The sequence below is a fragment of the Choloepus didactylus genome, chromosome 8 (genome assembly GCF_015220235.1).
Source record: "Choloepus didactylus isolate mChoDid1 chromosome 8, mChoDid1.pri, whole genome shotgun sequence".
In the NCBI taxonomy this organism is placed as follows: Eukaryota; Metazoa; Chordata; class Mammalia; order Pilosa; family Megalonychidae; genus Choloepus; species Choloepus didactylus.
In genome coordinates this window covers 2,833,792-2,852,958 of record NC_051314.1, presented here as the reverse complement: position 1 = coordinate 2,852,958, position 19,167 = coordinate 2,833,792, and the positions used below count along the sequence as shown (strand labels likewise).

The window sequence follows — 19,167 nt, the reverse complement described above, 5'->3', positions numbered from 1 at the left end:
ACTCGCTTCTGCAGTGTGTCCTTCTGTGGCCTTGAGGCAGTGCTCTGACCCCTCCTGATGCGTCCTGGGCCCCCGTGGGTGGGCAGCAGGGGCGACCAGCCGCGGGAGGGAGGCCGGGCACCCGCCTTGAGTCCGCTCAGCCCCTCTGCTCCTCTCTTGCAGGTCAGCTGGCGGCCGGCACCTGTGAGATCGTGACGCTGGACCGGGACAGCAGCCAACCACGGAGGACGATCGCGCGGCAGACAGCTCGCTGTGCGTGCAGAAAGGGCCAGATCGCGGGCACCACGAGGGCCCGGCCCGCCTGCGTGGACGGTAAGAGCTCGGCCCTACTGATGCGCCAGGGCACCTTGGCACACCACTGCCCTTGGCCACCGCCCGCCCAGAAGGTTCCACCGCGGCCCTCGTGCTGCCCCGGGTGCCCGAGCCCAACTGGACAACCCTGTCCTCGGGTGGCATGTCCAGCGCGGTAGCTGGTGGGCAGTGGGGGGTGCGCCCAGGGGGAGGGGCGACTTGGACGTTGCTTCGGGGTGGGCAGTGGTTAATGTCCATGGGCCTGTGGCTTCCGGCTGAGCCCCTGGAGGGGGTCGGCATGTCTCCCTCCACACCTGCTGAGTATTGGACACCTGTGTGCCCCCACACGGCACAGAGGCCCCTGCCCCCATGGCCCGAGGACGAGCCGATGCACCTGCCCCGCAGTGGGTGGTGAACGTCTGACGAGCCGGGCCATGGTTGGGTCCTGCCGTGTTGGTGCCCAGGAAGGCCAGCTCGAGGATGCGGCCCTTTGGGGATTGTCTCCAAATCAGAATCGCCAGGGGTCTTCAGGGAAGGCAGGACCCCTCTGGCTGCGTCATGGCTTCTGAAGGGCTCGGTTCCTGGCGGGCCTGAGGGTGGCGGGACTTAGCCAGTTCAAGGCTGTGCTTGCCCAGCTGGGACCTGCCTCTTGAGGCGGAGACCGGGGGTCCCTCAGATCGGCGGGGGTGCGGCTCACCCTGGCCACAGAGTGTTCACTGGGTTCAGGTCAGCCCCAACCCAGGAGTGGGGTGGGGGCTTGGAGCTAGGAGTTGGGGCAGGGGGCTCCCCTGGGCCGTGGAAGCTGCAAGGTCAGCCCAGGTCCTGTGGATGGGTGACCCCATGCTGGGGTGGGGGCAGAGGCTGGATTCCCATTGTGGCTGCCCAGTCCCAGAGCCCACGGTCGAGCAGGGGCAGGGCCCTCCCTGGGGGTGGACACAGTGTGGGAAGCCGGTGAGCCTGGGTGACGGTGAGTGACCTTGGCCGTGAAGGGGAGGCCCTGCGGCCTGCAGTGGGGCTGGGCTGAGCAGGACGACGTGGCCGGGAGCAGGAGGACGGGAGGACGCGGAGGCGTCTGAGCAGGGCCAGGAGGGGGCAGGTGCCAGGGCCACATGGGGGTCGCTGTCGGCTGGCAGCCTCTTGGGGCTGCCGTCCTCTGTCCTGCTTGGACTTGCAGGGACGTGCATGCCATGGGCTCTGGCCCCACCTGCCCCTCTGGCCCTCGGCCTCCCAGCCTGGATGTGGCTCCCGGAGCCTCAGCCGTGCCTCGGCCTCCCCTGAGCCTCCCAGGGCAGAGGGCTGGGTGTGTCTGCAGCATGGTGGGAGGTGGCCATGGGAGACCCCAACTCATCTGGAATCGGAGGTCCATCCCTGGAGAGGGGGGTCCAGCAGGGGTCTCTCAGCGCCAGACCAAAGTCTGGAGGTGCTGCTCCTAGCGCCCCATGGTCCAGGCACGGGGGTCCAGGACATGCCATGCCCACCTCCCGCCCCACCACCCAGCAGCCTGTGACCCCACGGGCCCCAGCTCCTTGTCTGCAGAAGGCAGTAACCCTGCAACCTGCTTTGCAGGGAGACTGGTGCTGGTATGAGATATAATTGGTGGGAAGTGCTGAGCCCAGGCTTCTGGAACATTCCGTGCATGCCAGCAGGAAAGCTCAGGGGCGGGGCTGGCCGGTGTGTAAGGACAAAGGCTGTTGTTAGCCGCATGGCCCAGGGTTTCTAACAAGCAAGCATGGCCCAGTGTGGCCCTGCAGCCCCAAAGTCAGAAAGGTCCCCAGGCAGGGGTCAGCCGAGGTCGTGAGCTTGACATTAAGGGTGGTGGGCTCTCCCACTGTCACCAGCGAGCATAGCCCAGGGGACAGTCCAGGGGCCTGGCAGGCAGTGGGTCTCCCCTGAGGCAGGGAGCCCCCAACACATCCTCCAGGAAAGGGGAGAAGCGGGGTGCAGGGGCCTCGGGCTCTCGGCCAAAGGGGGCAGCTCCCAGGCAGGTGGACGCCCCTTGCACGTGTGCCTTGGGGCTGAGCTCGCTGCTCGGGCCTGGCCCGGTGGGACCTCTGCCTGGAGCCCGGGTGCCCGGGAAGAGGCACCCCCAAGGGCTCTCAGCTGCCCCCAGGTACTGTCCGCGCCCCTTCGTGAGCTGCACCACCGTGGCCACCCATCCTGCTGCTGCCACGCTGAGGGGTTCCTTTCAGCAGCCTGCGGGGACACTCAGGGCACCAGGGGGGTTCGGAAAGTGAGGCTGAGCGCGTAGTGTCAGGCCTGGGGGCAAGGGGCACGGTCCAGCCGCTCTCCGGCATGTCGATGACCTGGGACAGTGAGGGACGTGTCCCGGCGACCGCTCGGTTTGTAAAAAGCCTGTTGTGTCCTTATTAAAAACATCCATCAGTTTCCTTCCCACGAAAAGCACCTGATTAATATCTGCATACTCACGGGTGGGCTGCCCCATCAATTGCGGAACTCCACTCTGCCCAACCTAACCCCTTGGTAAATTTGGGCCAAAGGGACAGCCACCTTGTTCCCAGCCAGCTGGATGAATTCTGCACCCCTTTCTCCCAGCACCCCCTGATTGCAGCAGGTGCGCTCGGAACGGATGACACAACTTCTTGGTTGACGTTGATTGATTCCTTCCAAGACCCAAAGAGAGAGAGAGAGAGAGAGAGAGAGAGAGAGAGAGAGCGGGGTGGCAGCGCGGGCTGGGAGCTCATGCCAGCGTCTCCTTCCTCTCTCCTCATTAGCTCGCTGTGCCTACCAGGAGAGTTGGGGTCAGAATTGATTACTAATTGAATCCGGGGCCACTCGTCTGAAACCACTCTCTCCCCTCTGCCCGGGAGCCTCTCTGTGCCTCAGGAGCCAGGTCTCAGAGACCCAAATTAAAACACCACCATTTTCATGGGAGGCCAAACAAATTAGTTAGCTTGTGTTTTCGCACAGTGGGCATTTTCTGGGCTGCCATCTAATTTAATTTTTGCTTTTCTATTTTCTTGCTCTGTGTGCATAATCAGTTTGCTCACATGTGAATTGTATCTGCTAAAGAGAAAACTGGTGCTATAGTGGTTGGGTTGGAATTTAACGTGAGCAGAGTTTAAATTGGGATGTTTCTGCTGACCGTGGCTTCGGTCAATATGGGAACTTCAAATACTAGAGCTGACCTGGGTGTCTTGTTTGTTTTGTTATTAACTGGTTTCTTAATTTTTCATTCACTCATTCACTCATTCATTGATTGATTCATTCATTTAAATAAAGCATTGGCTCATGGATGCAGGCAAGGAGGGGAAGACAGGTTGACGCTTAAAATATGTAATGTTGAGTGCCATGCAGTATTGTGGGTGATGGGGTTGAGATCGTGGGATGGCGGCTGTGGGACCCTAGAGTTCAGCTTCCCATTCCTGCCTGGGACATTGGCAAGGCTGCATCAATGAGGGGGCAAATGGATAGGGTATTGAAGGATGAAGAAGAGCTCACGAGAGAAAACTTCTCTGCATGCAAGGAGACACTGGTGATGAGAAGGGAACTTCTGTCCTTTCCCTGAGCCTGAAGCTTTTCTGGTACTCTGCTCCCCGGCAGGGGGCTTACAGATCCACCAGGATAAGAGATTCTAAAACAAAGGCCAGTCACTTGGTCCAGGGTCCAGCATCCTTCCAAATAGCAGCAACGAAACTTACCTTAGGATAACCTTACTCCAGAAAGTGGGGGCCCCAGGTGGAATGAAGGGGGTCCTGGGGCTGTGCCCAAGTCACATACAAGGAGGCAGGAGATGAGCTGCCCCTTCCCTTGGTGCAGCGTGGGTGACTGGGATGGAAGTGTGGACAGGGCCCCAGGCGGCAGCTCAGGGAGAGCCCAGCACTGCCCAGCACTGCAGGGGAGCAGCTCCTGACTCCTGTCCTCCCACTGTGGCCCCCATGAGGCAGAGGTGAACCAAGGCTGGGGCGGCTGGCTCAGGGACCAGAAGGAAAAGGCCTCGTGCTTCAGGGAGGCTGGGCTGAGGGCGTCTCCCCTGACTTGCTGGGGCCAGAGATCCGGGCCCATCAGAGACATGTTGGAATAGGACACGGATGCTTTCCCACGGGATGCTGGGAATGGGTGCCCTCTTGGCACACCCCTTTCTTGGCACGAGTGAAGACTGGGAGCCAACTGTTCTCATGTAATTAAAGCCGCAGGCGTGCAGGCCATGTCCTTCCTGTGCCTTACGCAGAGAAGCTGAACTGGTTTGTGCACGCGTTTCCGGGCTGCAGGCCCTTAGGTGGGCAGTCGCGAGCAGCTGTGGGAGGCCTGGGCTTCTGGACAGCCTCACCCGCCACATCAGCCCTCCTGACCGCCCTTTACCCTCGTCAGAGCAGGGGCACACCTGCCTTGCAGGTTGGGGTGAGGCTCAGAGGGGAGAGGGCACATGTTGGAGGCTGCCCCTGCTTCTGATATCTTCTTCTACGCTGGCGTCATTGTCAGAGCTTCCCAGCTGCAGATCTGCTGAGGGGTATGGAGCCCCCAGGGCTGGGCCTTGTCTGGGGGTGCTCCCGGACCTCTCAGCCTTATGATCCCCAGCTTTGGTAGCTTGCCAGAAGGTCCCGGCCCCTGTGAGAAGTGGCAGTTTCTGAAGAGCTTTGGAGATGTTGAAGGACGTTTTCTAGTTCCAGAGGGAAAAGAATGCCCCAGCACACACTTGAAGGCCTGTATGTCACTGTTAAATGAATCAAATTCTGTGAATTGACTGTGAGTTGGTTTTTTGTTACTGTTTTTAAAATACCAAGTCCTTGAGGCTGGCATATGGCTGCCCCTTTTTCCGGTTGGTTTGGTCATCTCATGGCTGGCCCTTAGGTCAAGTCCGTCAACAGAAGCTTCTGGACATGTGGGGCCCAGGCCCTAGGCTGGAGGGACGGGGCTGGATGTATAGGGGTGCTGCAGCCCCTGCCTGGTGGCCCATCCCCACACTCCCCTCGTGAGGTCCCCTCTCCCAGCCCAGCGGCTACACTCGAACCACCGAAACACCCCATGTCCACACCTGGAGGCCCTCAGCGCCACGTCCACCTGCCACGGCCGGGGGAGCATGGTGGTGCCGTTTCTAGGTGACGGCCTGTGCTGCTGCCCCTGGGATTTCCAAGCCCTCTGGCCAGTAGGGAAGTGAGCAGAATGGACAGACGTGTCTGCTGGATGACGGGGAGGGGGAGGCAGATTCCTCCTGTGCACAGCCGGGCCTTCTGCCTCTTGTCACCCTGACGAGCGTCCATCTTGGCCGCGGACCCGCATCCCCTGCTGTCATGCTGGGGTGACCGGCAGACCCCCAGAGGCGAGGCCAGCACAGCCCACGCGCACGCCTGCTGAGCCCGCACTCCCTGCCTTGGTTCTCAGGCTCTGTTCACGGCAGCCTGAGTCGGGGGCCCGGCCGCTGGACCACCAGGCACAGCCAACAGGCCAGGCCATGCCACAGGCCCACGGTGGGGACTGTTGTATTAGTTAGGGTTCTTTAGGTAAACAGAACAAACGAGATATCTATAAATACAAGATTTTATAAAAGTGTCTCACAGAACTGTGGGGTTGCACAAGTTCAAATTCCTAGGGCAGTGTGAAAAAGTCCAAATTATGTAGGGCAGGCAGCGGACTGGAAACTCCAGTGAAGATGTTCAGTGAATTCCTCAGGGAGTGCTTTGCTGTCTAGCCAAAGAAGTGAAGGTCCTCTATCTGTCTCGCTTATAAGTCTTCAACTGATTAATTGGATTAAATCCAGCCAATTGCATTCTCTCACTGTGGAAGACACGCCCTTCAGTGAGTCATCAGTCACAGCTGCAGCCAATTGACTGATGATTTAATAAACCAGCCTGTTGGTATATTAACCAGCCACAAACATCCTCGCAGCAATTGTTAGGCCAGTGTTTGCTTGACCAGGCAGCTGGGTACTATCACCTGGCCAAGTTCAAGTTGACACATGAACCTAACCATCACAGTCCACCCCTTGTCAACTTGGCAGTTATACATATCACCTAAAACCATACTTTATTTCTAAGTAGATAACAATATCAGACATATATTTTGCCTAACAATACTCCGCTGTGCAGCGTACAACTGGAAACGCACTAAATCTCTCCAGAATAGAGTGCAAGTGCTTGGGTGACATTAGCTCTTAAAATTTATTTCCTTTAGCTTAAATACAGCAAAATGAACAGTATGGGTTATGCCTTTATGATAAGGGGATAAGACAGAAAAGAAAGCAAAGATATTTGCTTTACAGACAAATACAAACATAGTCATAACAAAACAAGGAGGAAATATTCATGCCATCATAGTCCTTGTTTCTGTAACTGGTCACGTGGCCGTGGTTCATATTTATCACGACCTTCCTCCACTACCCATTCCATGTTCCCTTTACCCTCAGCAAGCACTTCAGCTGGCTGTGGTTCTTTGCCTGGTGGGGTGACCCAAACCTTCATTCCTGAAGTGTCTTGGCCACTGGTAGTCCTGCTTGGATGGGGTTGCTGCAGTTTTCCATTGACTTGAATCATGGGGCATGGTAGTACTAAGAGACATCCTAGGTGATTTGGGAGTTCTTTTTCACTTTTATTTTTTATTCTTATTTTTACTTTTTCTGGTATAAGGAAAATGTTCAAAAAATAGATTGGGGTGATGAATGCACAACCATATGATGGTGCTGTGGAGAGTTGATTGTACACCATGATGATTGCATGATATGTGAATGTATCTCAGTGAAACTGGAATTTTAAAAAAGGGGCATCCTAGGGGGTCTCCTGTATTCCAGGAGAACTCTTCTTTACCTCCATTGTGTAGTTGCAGTGCTATTTCCCCTTGATAGTCAGGATCAATCACCCCAGCCGGTACAGTAATCCCCTTCCTTGCCTGTTGATTCAAAGGCATAAGAAGCCCAAAGTGGCCAGGTGGCAGTCTTAACTTCCAGTTCAATGGGATTATTGTTGTGTTTCCTGGTGGAAGCACTCCTCCTTTTGGAACAGAGCTTAAGCTTGCAGGGACAGGAAGCAAAAATTTTCCTAGTGGATCACTAGGAGTGATAGTGAGTGGTGCCACTCCTGTTTCCACCCCTTGATTCCTGGGCCCGTGAATCCTGGCTATGGGAGAAACAGCCCCATAGAGTGGACGCTGATTCAGAGCATACACAGCCTCCTGGAGATCACTGCCCCAACCCTTCAAGGTATTGCCACCTAGTTGGCGCCGTAATTGAGTCTTCAATAGGCCATTCCACCGTTCTATCAACCCAGCTGCCTCTGGATGATGGGGAACATGGTAAGACCACAGAATTCCATGAGCATGTGCCCATCCCCTCACTTTATTTGCTGTGAAGTGGGTTCCTTGGTCAGAAGCAATGCTGTGTGGAATACCATGACGGTGGATGAGGCATTCTGTAAGTCCATGGGTGGTAGTTTTGGCAGAAGCATGTTGTACAGGGAAGGCAAACCCATATCTGGAGTATGTCTATTCCAGTAAGAACAAATCGCTGCCCCTTCCATGATGGAAGTGGTCCAATGTAATCAACCTGCCACCAGGTAGCAGGCTGATCACCCCGGGGAATGGTGCCATATCGGGGACTGAGTGTGGGTCTCTGCTGCTGGCAGACTGGACACTCAGCTGTGGCTGTGGCCAGGTCAGCCTTGGTGAGTGGAAGTCCATGTTGCTGAGCCCATGCATAACCTCCATCCCTACCACCATGACCACTTTGTTCATGAGCCCATTGGGCAATGACAGGAGTTGCTGGGGAAAGAGGCTGATTGGTATCCACCAAATGGGTCATTTTATCTACTTGGTTATTAAAACCTTCTTCTGCTGAAGTCACCCTTTGGTGAGGATTCACATGGGATGCAAATATCTTCATGTCTTTTGGCCACTCAGAAAATTCTACACATATACCTCTTCCCCAGACTTCTTTGTCACCAATTTTCCAATCATGTTCCTTCCAAGTCCCTGACCATCCAACCAAACCATTAGCAACAGACATGAATCAGTATACAGATGCACCTCTGGCCAGTTCTCCTTCCAAGCAAAGTGAACAACCAGGTGCACTGCTTGAAGTTCCACCCACTGGGAGGATATCCCAGAAAGGGGCTGCAGCACTGCAGCTGTCCACTTTCGGATGGTGCCTGCATATCATGCAGAACCATCTGTAAACCAGGCCCGAGTTTTCTCTTCCTCAGTCAACTGACTGTAAGGAACTCCCCAAGATGCCATAGCTGTGGGCTGGGAAAGAGAAGGTAAGGTGGAAGGAGTGGGGGCCATGGGCATTTGGGCCACTTCCTCATGTAACTTACTTGTACCTTCAGGATCTGCTCGAGCTCTATCTCATATATACCATTTCCATTTTATGATTGAGTGCTGCTGTGCATGCCCAAATTTATGGCTTGGCAGATCGTACAACACCCAGCTCATGATAGGTAACTCAGGTCTCATGGTAACTTGGTGGCCCATGGTTAAGCGTTCTGTCTCTACTAAGGCCCAGTAGCAGGCCAACAGCTGTTTCTCAAATGGAGAGTAGTTATCTGCAGAGGATGGTAAAGCTTTACTCCAAAATCCTAATGGCCTGCGTTGTGATTCTCCTATAGGAGCCTGCCAAAGTCTCCAAACAGCATCTCTGTTTGCCACTGACACTTCCAGCACCATTGGGTCAGCTGGATCACATGGTCCAAGGAGCAGAGCAGCTTGCACAGCAGCCTGGACCTGTCGCAGAGCCTCATCTTGCTCCGGTCCCCACTCAAAACTAGAAGCTTTTCTGGTCACTCGGTAAATGGGCCAGAGAAGCACACCTAGATGAGGAATATGTTGTCTCCAAAACCCAAAGAGGCCAACTAAGCGTTGTGCCTCTATTTTCCTTGTAAGGGGGCCAGATGCAACAGCTTATCCTTCCCCTTAGAAGGAATATCTCGACAGGCCCCACACCACTGGACACCTAGAAATTTTACTGAGGTGGAAGGCCCCTGTATTTTTGTTGGATTTATCTCCCATGCTCTGCCACACAAATGCCTTACTGACAAATCTAGAGTAGTTGCTACTTCTTGCTCACTAGATCCAATCAACATGATATCATCAATATAATGGACCAGTGTGATGTCTTGTGGGAGGGAGAAATGATCAAGATCCCTGTGGACAATATTATGACATAGGGCTGGACAGTTGACATACCCCTGAGGTAGCACAGTGAATGTAAACTGCTGGCCTTGCCAGCTGAATACAAACTGTTTCTGGTGGTCCTTACTAACAGCTGTTGAGAAAAAAAGCATTTGCTAGATCAATAGCTGCAAACCAGATACCAGGGGATGTGTTGATTTGCTTAAGCAATGATTCCACATCTGGAACAGCAGCTGCAATTGGAGTCATCACCTGGTCAAGCTTATGATAATCCACTGGACACTCCAAGACCCATCTGTTTTCTGCACAGGCCAAATAGGAGAGTTGAATGGGGATGTGGTGGGAATCACCACCCCTGCATCCTTCAAGTCCTTAAGAGTGGCATTAATCTCTGCAATCCCTCCAGGAATCCGGTATTGCTTCTGGTTTACTATTTTGCTAGGCAGGGGCAGTTGTGGCAGCTTCCACTTGGCCTTTCTACCATAATAGCCCACTCCTGGTACCAGTTGTATTAGTTAGGGTCCTGTAGGGAAGCAGAACCAACAAGAGATATCTGTAATCATAAGATTTTATAAAAGTGACTCACGCAACTGTGGGGATGCATGAGCCCAAATTCCATAGGGCAGGCAGCAAACTGGCAACTCTGATGAAGGTGTTCGATGAACTCCTCAGGAAACGCTTCGGTGGCTAGCCAAAGAAGAAGTGAAGGTCCTCTATCTGTCTCACTTAAAAGTCTTAAATAGATTGGATTAAATCCAGCTGACTGCATTCTCTCATTGTGGAAGACACGCCCTTCGTGGATGTGATCAGTCACAGCTGCAGCCAATTGACTGATGATTTAATAAACCAGCCTTCTGGTCTATTAACCAGCCACAAATGTCCTTGCAGTAACAGTTAAGCCAGTGCTTGCTTGACCAGACACCTGGGCACCATCACCTGGCCAAGTTGACACATGAACCCAACCAGCACAACTGTCCAGTGCTGTTGGAGCTGTACTGGAGGAGGAGGCCGGAAAAACCCCAAACACATCTCCTAGGAAGGTAGTTCTGACACCTTGACCAGCGAGGCCAATGCAGATGTCACCGGGATGGGTTTGTCAAAAGTTCACTGTAAACGGCCAGGCAAGACACATGCCCCCATCACCACCATCTTCACCATCGTCATCGACTCCATCATCATCACCATCACCACAGTCATCACTATGATCAGCATCACTGTCACAGTCATCACCATCATCATCACCATCAACATCATCATCACCGTTATCTCCATCACCATATTCATCATCAAAATCATCATCATCCACCTTCATCATCATCATCACCATCACTTCCATCATCACCATCACCACCATCACTGCAGTCATCGCTACCATCACGATCATTACCATGACCATCATCATCACCATAATTACTGCTGTTAAAATAGGCCTAGCAGACAGTTTCTTCCTAATAAAATGGTCTAAGTGGTGAACGGGACAAAGCAGTGCTTCTCTGATTTATCCCATTTATCCCTCAGTAGAGTCCTGGCAGGTCCTGCCCATCTGTTTCCTGGTCAGCAGGCCTGCCTTCTCTCTTCCCTCTGGCTCCCACCCTTTGCGTGCCCAGGAGAGGTGGCCTGAGGAGCCCACACTCGTCAGACCTGATGGACTGTCACCCAGGGTGGCTGCCTGCAGGGAGGCCCAGGCCATGCCTCCCCTCGGGCACCTCCTCAGAGCTCCCCTGTCTCCATGTTTGTGTGCAGACGTGTGCCTGCTGATGGGAACAGTCTGATGGAAAGGGAGGCATGAAGAGGCCGAGACAGAAAGTCCGTAATTGCTGAGAAAACGCCTTTGAGTGGATGCCAGGGATGGGGTCCAGGGTGGGGCTGGCTGTGGGTGGATGGCCGAGCCCGTGAGTGCCCAGCGGCTCACCGGGGGTGTGGGGTCAGTAGATGAGGATGTCACATTCCGAGCCCTCTGTCCTTTCCGGAAGCAAGAGTCAGGGCCACTTGGCGGGAGTGAGCAGGATGTGAAGGTTTGGGGGAAGTGGACCTGAGACGGGTGGTCAGGATTCGGTGTGGTGCAAGATCCTATAGAATGTGCGAAGTAGGCAGAGGCAGGGAAGGGGCATCCCCCTGGAGGCACCCAGAGGCTGGCAGGAGGGGTGGGAGGTTGGCACCCCTGCTGCCCCTGCAGAGGAGGCCTGCTGGCGTGTTTATCCAGATTGTTCCAGAGCACCCGATCTGGGCAGGCCAAGACATCCCAGCTCCTCGACCTTGGTCTAAAAGAAGGGAGCTTTGCTCTGTGACATGGGCCTTGGTGGGGGGCGGGCAGTGGGTGAAGGGCTGAGCCCCAAAGGGAAGCTCTGACCCCTCGCAGGCCTCACTTAGCTCTGGGAGCCACCCCATGGTTGCCAAGGTGGGTGCTGGGTGGGGAAGGCCAGGCCAGGCTCCCGATGGCTATCAGAGCACCTGGGGTGTCCATTTGACCACTGGGGTGGTGGGAGGTGCCTGTCACAGGCCCCAGCAGCAGACGCGACACACAGGGGCCCCCAGCATGGTCCAGGAGGAGAGCCCAGGCCCAGGGCTGCCGCCCTTCCGCTGGGCTTTTGCACCCCACGATGGAGCCACTTTGCCGACAAGTCTGTGTTCAGTGTGGGGCACCTTGGACTTGGCCCTGGCCATCGGTTCTAGGCACTCACACCCCCAGACGACTGAGGGATGGACACGGGCCAGGCCACCGTTCAGCGTGTGCCTGAGGCGTGCAGGGTGTGTGGCCCTCCTACAGGATGTGTCCTTGCACTGCCTGGGGAGCCAGATTCTCAGCTCCATTTTGCCAGGTCAGAGGCAAAATGCTGAGGTTGCTGGAGGTTTCCAGAGGTTTCCAGAGTTTTCCTAAGGCCACAGGCTAGCCAGGTCAGGAGCTGCTCCTTGGAGTCCAGCCGGGGGACTCAGCAGCCTCCTGGGCCCCTGCCTGCAACCCGGGGTCTGCACCCCACAGCGCCTGGGTGGACGGGTGCTGATCAGAGCTGACGGGACCAGCCCGGCCTGGGTTGGCAGTTGGGCCTGGCAGTCCGTGGCTCCTTCCGATGGCCACGGTAGCCGTTAGCTCTTGCCCACATTATGCCGTCGCCAGAGACCTTTTTGCTACTGAATCGGTGCTAGCAAGACAGTGCTGTGTTGTAAACCGGGGAGCTGGAGAGGAGAAAGGAGGTGCTGGCCGCGCTGCCTCCTGGGCCTTGGCTTGATCCTGCAGGCTGCCGGGTCCCCGCTGAGGCTGGAGCTACCTTCTAGGAGCTGCCGATCGGCATCTTGCTGCGGCTCTTTCCAGGGACAGGCTCGGGGTGGCACCAGGCCCATGGCCACTGGGAGCCCTCATGGTGACACACCCCACAGCGGACATGGGGAGCGTGCGCTGCCCACAGGGCACCGCCCTGGACGCCCAGGGGCCTCTGGCCAGAGCTGCTCTCCGGGATCCCACGCCCAGGGAGGATGTGGACACCTGGACTGGGACTGGCCACCACGACGAGGTCTGACAGCCCCTCCTGGGAGCTTCGGTTCCACTGACGGGGAGAGAACGTTCTCCGGCACGCTGTCTCTCGGGAACTCCAGGCCTCACCTGCTGCTTTTAATTGTTGGAAAAACACGGCGGCTGGACAATGAGCTGACAGTTCGGTCCCCGCGTGTCCTGCTCAGAAGCTGGGATCCCTGGTGTCACCCCACAGAGAGTGCCTGGGAATGCCCAGAGGAAAGGAGAGGGAGTGGCGTATCAGAGCGACATGCTTGTGTGCAGCGGGGGGTGGCTGGGGTGCAGGGAAAGAGCCGGCATTTCTCTGGAGCTGCCGGGAGTTGTGGATGGGTAGGGCGGGTGCGCCAGTCCCCTTGGGGGTGTGTGGCGGAGACGCAGCAGCATGGGGGTCCTTTGTCCCATTGCTCTGGGTCCCTGTCCTTCCACGAGAGTCCTGTGAGCACAGGCTGGGGTTCCAGCTCTCGTTTCCCCTGCCATGGTGCCCTGCTGTGTCTCCTGCACGGAGCTCTCTGATGCCAACACGGCGAGTGACGGTGTACCCCTGTCCCGGCTGAGGCCCCTCTCTTCTGGAAGGAGCCGCCACCTCTACCCTCAGGAGACAGTGGTCCAGGCAGCGGAGAGTGTGTCCGAGAGCTGGAGGGTGTGCTGACCCCTGGCAGGGGACGGCTTCCCTGCACGGGGAGGTGCTGGGTCTCACCGTGTGGCCTTCGTCCCCAGGCTTCCCAGGACCGTCCCTGCCCCCTCGGCTTTCCGCCGAGCCCAAGATCCCCTCCACACCGTCCCACCTGGTGACCCCAACAGGGTGCTCACTGTTTTGTTTTGAGGTGTTCTGCCATTTCTGAGCTGGGTGGTACTGCAGTTTGGCTCCCATGACGTTCTGGAGCTGGAGGAACGCAGGGAGGGTCTGGGAAGAAGGAGCTTTGCTGTGAACTTGACCTCATGCCCGGCACTCGGTTCTGCAGCTCCGTGAGGCAGAGGCCCTTACGGGCGTGGGCGGCAGGGGAGAGGCGGGTGAGCGGAGCAGCCGTGCGGGGACGCTGAGGGCAGAGTATGTGGACAGACACACACGTGGGATAGGAGCAGGGGCATGGCCCGAGGGCAGCGCAAACCTCATAGGGCCACAAGCCCAGGGCTGAGCGAGGCTGAGCCCGGCAGAACCTGGGAAGTGGATGTGGTAAGGGGTGGTGGCCGTAGTCCTGGAAGGCTTCCTGGAGGCGGGAGCCTGTGGTGAAGGGAGGAGCTGCACTGTGGGCTGTTGCTCAGCGGCCTGGTTGTTGCCGTTGGTTCCCTGGGAACCATCCCTCACCTGGCACTGTCCACACCCTCCCCGTCTCTCTGAGAGGAAAGGGACGGGCGTGAGGCCCAGAGGGGTGTGCTGGGCCCCTCTTCTGAGAGGGAGTTTGTATGTGTCTGATGCTTGGAAAAGTGAGTGCTGACACGCCTGTACATTCGGGGAAGCGTGCCTCCGGGAGTCGGGACCTGCCCAAGGCCCAGGCCCGTCAGCGGGGAGGCACAAGCCGCGGCCTGCTCCCCCCGCAGTGACGTCCTCCACGAGACATGACTTGCTGCCCGGAGTCTGCGAGGTCCACCCGCTGGGGCGCTGGAGCCCGCTTGTGGATGTTGGTTAAATTTTCAGGAATTTCATGAGCTTATGATTAAAAATAGTCACCCCTTGCAGAGACCCCCAGCCCCCAGGCCCCATGGGGTTGCAGCTTGCCTGGGGAGCTCTGCTGGGCCCAAGCTCAGGGCGGGGGTAGGCCAGGCGGGCGGTGCTGTCCGCGGTGCTGAGCAGCGGGCGAGGAACAGAGGGTGGCAGGGGCCCCAAGGCCCTTCTCCGGCTGGGATGGGGTCCGCCCTCCTGCCTCGAACTGCCTGAGTCCAGAGGGTGGGCATCCTCGTCAGTCTTTCCTGAGTAGAAGGTAAGTGGCAGGGTCTTCAGGAGCCTGAGAAGGTTCCCAGCAATTCTGAGATTGTGGAGTGCCCTTCTTGTGGAAGGGCTTGGGTTTTGTCACAGGCTTTTTCTGTCTCTAGGGAGAGGGGACAGCCCATCCTCTGTCCACAGAGAAACGGGGAGGCCGAGAGCCTGGGGGTGAGGGCTCCGGGGAGCTGGACGCTGCAGGTCATGGCCCTTCCCAGAGAGCCCCACCCACTTCCCGGGGCTCCCCTTGGGTACCGGTGACACCCTCCTGCTGTCCCATGTGGGGCAGGGGGCCCTTGTCCTCGGGTGGGCAGCGGCTGTGGGCTGGGGGCCCTTCTCGGGGGACGTGATGGTAGAGCAGGGAGTGGAGAGACCTTTCCCACTTTCTCCTATTCCCCCTAAAATCTCCCTCCTGCTCCTCTCCCGTGGCTTGTTGGTGGGGGGTCCCCAGCTGCTGGAGCCCCGTCTCGGGGCCAAGGGCTGTTTGCAAAGAGAGCCTCGCGGTTCACAGGGATTTCGGAGGCAGCCCCACCCCCTGGAGTCCCAGCATCTAGGAGCACCCCTCCACCTTCCTAAGTGTACCCCCTCTTTGATGACCATAAAACCTTCCTGCTATCTTTTTTGTCACCTGAGATTTCAAACTAAATTAAGCAGCATGATGAAAAACAAATCAAAGCCAGGGAAATTTTGGAAAAAACAATTTTATTTTGATCTGGGAAGGTGCTTTGATCGCGTGATGTCAGGGTGCAGCCCCCTGCTCTGTGGGTGGGGGGAGCAGTGTGGGCAGTCGTAGCTGCTTTGTTGTGCTCCCCAGAACCTCTGTGGGTGCAGCCCTCCTCCAAGTGCTGTCCAGTAAAGCCCAGCTCCCTGGTTGCATAGACTGAAATGCACCGCCACATTCCTGCTGTGTGTCTTGTCTTGCTCCTCAGGCCCTTCATCTCCTGGGGCCCTCGTCCCCCAGGCCCTTCATGCCCCAGGTCTCTCGTCCCCCAGCCCCTTGGCCCCCAGACCCCTCAGCCCCTCAGCCGCCGGGCCCCTCGTGCCACGTGGTGCACAGAGTGGTGCTGCCTCCTGACCGTGATTAAATGGGCTTTGACGTCTCTGACCTGAAGTTGCCATGAGCGTCTCGAGAGTGTTGGTTGTGTTTGGTCTGCATTGGGGCAGGGCAGGGATTTGCAGTGAGGAGGGGCCCCCACTTCGAGAAACGCTGGTGGGGTTGTCGCAGGTGAACTTGAGGGCTCCTTGCACGGCACGTCCCCCTGGAGACCGTTCCTCCCATTAAACGTGTCGGCCAGCCCGGTGCACCGAGTGTCCAATGCTGGAACCTGGGCTGACCGCTGTCGTTTAGATTTTAAACTTTTCATTTGGAAATAACTTTCCAACTTACAGGACAGCTACAAAAATAATTCAGTCCCCACACAGAGAGCTATACCCCCTATACCCCAGATCCCCAGAACACTAATTTTAACATTTTATGACATCTGTGGCATCGTTCTGTCTATCCCTCAGTGTGTTGATCCGCCTGTCTATCCTTCTGTCCGTCTGTCTAAGTCATTTTCTGAACACTTGAGTGTAGGTTGCACATACATCCTTTCCTTGGACACTTCATCCTGCCGTGTACATTTCCTAAGAACAAGGATACTCACTTATGGATCCACCTTAAGTGCAGTCACCACATTCAGGATATTTAACATTGTATCAAGCTGACAGCCTCGGTTCCAGTTTTTTCCTATGTCCCGATAATGTCCCTTTGAGCCTCCTCCCCCCCTTGCTAGATCCTGTCCGGGATCAGGTATTGGCGTTTAATTGTCACTGTCCCTTTAGTTGCTGTTTCTTTTTTTACCTGTGGGAACAGGTAGACAACATGAGCTTCCCCTCCCCACCCCTCCCCGCATACCGTTCAGTGGTTTCACCACATTCACAATTGCGGAGTCCCCGCCACACCCCCCGTTACTAGAACTTTCCATCCCCCCAAACAGAAACCCCACACCCGCTACACATAATGCCCCGTTCCCCGTGCCCACCCCTGGCCACCTGTGCGCTCATTTCTCTCGATGAGCTTGCAACTTCTCCAATATTTTCTTTATTGTTACCAGGGGGCTTAAATTTAACGTCCTAAATCTACAACGACCTCATTTGTTTTGATACCAACTTCCCTTCAATGGTGTACAAACACTATGTTCTTTTCTCCTCTGTCCCCACCTCTATGTCATTCTTGTCACAAACTACGTATTTTTGTATTGTGAGTCCAAAACCAATGATTTCTTATTATGGTTTGTGCATTTCCCTTTTAGATCCTGCAGGAAGTAAAAAGTGCAGCTGTGAACCAAAATAAAGTAGTGCTGACATTTATATTTACCTGTGTCATTACCCTCTGTGGAGAGCTTTATTTCTTCATGTGGCTTCGATCTATTGTCTATGTCCCTTCTTTCAACTTGCAGAACTCCCGTTAGCATTTCTTATAGGGCTGGTCGAGTAGTGACAAACTCCTTCAGTGTTTGTTTATCTGGGAATGTCTTCATCTTGCCCTCATTTTGAAAGCAGTTTTGAGAGCCACAGAATTCTGGGTTGGCAGTTTTTGCTTTTGTTTTGTTTTCTTTTGTTTGGTTTTCTGTTTTTGTTTCTGTTTTTCAGCACTTTAAATATGTCGTGTCGCTGCCTTCTCGCCTCCGCACTGAGCCAGTGTGGGGTGCAGGAGGCCCACAAGATCCTCCCGCTCACAAGTGGCCTTTGTCTCGATCCCAAGCACGCGCTGTGACCGCTGTCCTTTCACTGTTTTCTGCCGCTTTGAGATCTCAGTCGTTTTTGCCGGTTCTCACTGTCGTTTGATACCTCAGAGGGGCCCTGGAGCGGTCTCACTCCGCCATCTTGATCCGCTGTCCGTCTTGGGGCTACTTTGGGCTTTTCAGCAACACGGCCACGTGCGCCCAGCGGCAGTCATGGACGCCACGCAGCGGGAGACAGCGTGCCCAGGTGGTTTGTGCGTGGGCTCTGGCGTCCACCTGCTGGGCCTCATGCCTCGCGCCTTCTTAGCTGCCTGAGGCGGGGTGAGGGGGCCCCTGCCTGGCCTCCAGGTTTCCGTCTGTGAACGGGGGCAGCTCGGCTCTCCCTTGCAGGCTGGCAGGGGCTGGTGACTCGCCACAGCTCCCAGCCCTGGTGACCTCGTTAGTGCCCGGGCACGGCTGTGATCGGGACCAGCCCTGGCCTTAGAACCTTGAGCCGCATGGCTGATTCCCAGAGCTGGGGACGATCGTCTGTGCATGGAAAACTCCAAGCAGGAGCGGCCTCCGTGAATGTATACAGCCGGAGCTCATTAACTGCAGCGCCATGGGTGGGGCTTGCATTGACCTTCCTGTTTATGGGAATGGAGGTCGGGTGAGCAAAGTGGGGGGCCCCAGAACCCTGGGCAGCTCCAGGGCAGGGAAGGTCAGCGCACGGCCTGGCTGTCACCACGTGCCCACGAGGGCTGGGGGCCCCCACTGGCCCGTGCAAACCCACCGCCGGGCAGAGGGGGTGACGCCGCGTTCGCCTCCTTGCACGGCCCTGACCTTTGCACGTGTTCTAATCCACCAGACCTCACCCCAGTCTTGGGGATTGAATCCTGCCCCCCAGAAAGACAAGTTCAGTTCCTGACCCCGCGCCCACGGGTGTGAATAAATGGGACCTTTGGAAATGGCCATCAGTTAATGTGCGGGCTTATTTGGGAACAAGGCATTCAAATATCCTGTTTAGATGAGGCCATGGGAAATTGGGGAGCCGTGACCCACAATTGGAGACCTCAGCGTGGGAGGAAACGCATGCACAGTGACTCAGAAGGAGCCAGAAGGCAGAGAAAGCCACAAGCAAGGACCAAGGGGACAAATCGCCACGTGCTGGAGACCGAGGTGCAGGCCAGGACCCCGAGGGCGAGGCGAGCCGGCACCAGGAGACACAGACACTGGGAGAGGCGTGGCCGACCGAGACCTGGCTTTTGGACCCTTGGCCTCCGAAACCACGAGCGCCCCGGCAGACGCCAGCCCTCCCCTCATGTTCTGTCTTGCAGTTTGCAGCAGAGGGACCAGGAGGCGAAGGGGTTCGCCTGCACAGCCCCGGCCTCTGGACTTGCCCGGATCAGGGGAAGCAGCTCGCCCTCCGGTCTGATCTTGGCTGGCTGGCCCGGCAGACCCACCTGTCCCTGTCTGGAAGGCACCTGCTCTGTGCATCCGCTCAGACGTCGAGCGTGTCGCGTGTCCCCCTAGATTCAGACCTGGTGCAGCTATGAGCCCACGGGAGGCTCAGGCCGGGTCCTGACCGGGCAGGCACCCCCAGTGCAGGGGGGGAGCCAGGAGGAAGCAGGGGGGCCGGGCCGTAGCAGTGAGCAGTCGTGAGGAAGCCA

At 56.5% G+C, this 19,167-nt stretch overlaps 1 protein-coding gene across 1 annotated transcript in view; it reads left to right on the top strand.

Moving 5' to 3' along the window:
- Positions 1-19,167, top strand: part of TAFA5 (TAFA chemokine like family member 5) — a 247,382-nt gene that overhangs the window by 155,287 nt on the left and 72,928 nt on the right. The window contains 1 exon segment of the mRNA XM_037848168.1: positions 163-312. Coding sequence (XP_037704096.1) covers positions 163-312 — 150 coding nt within the window.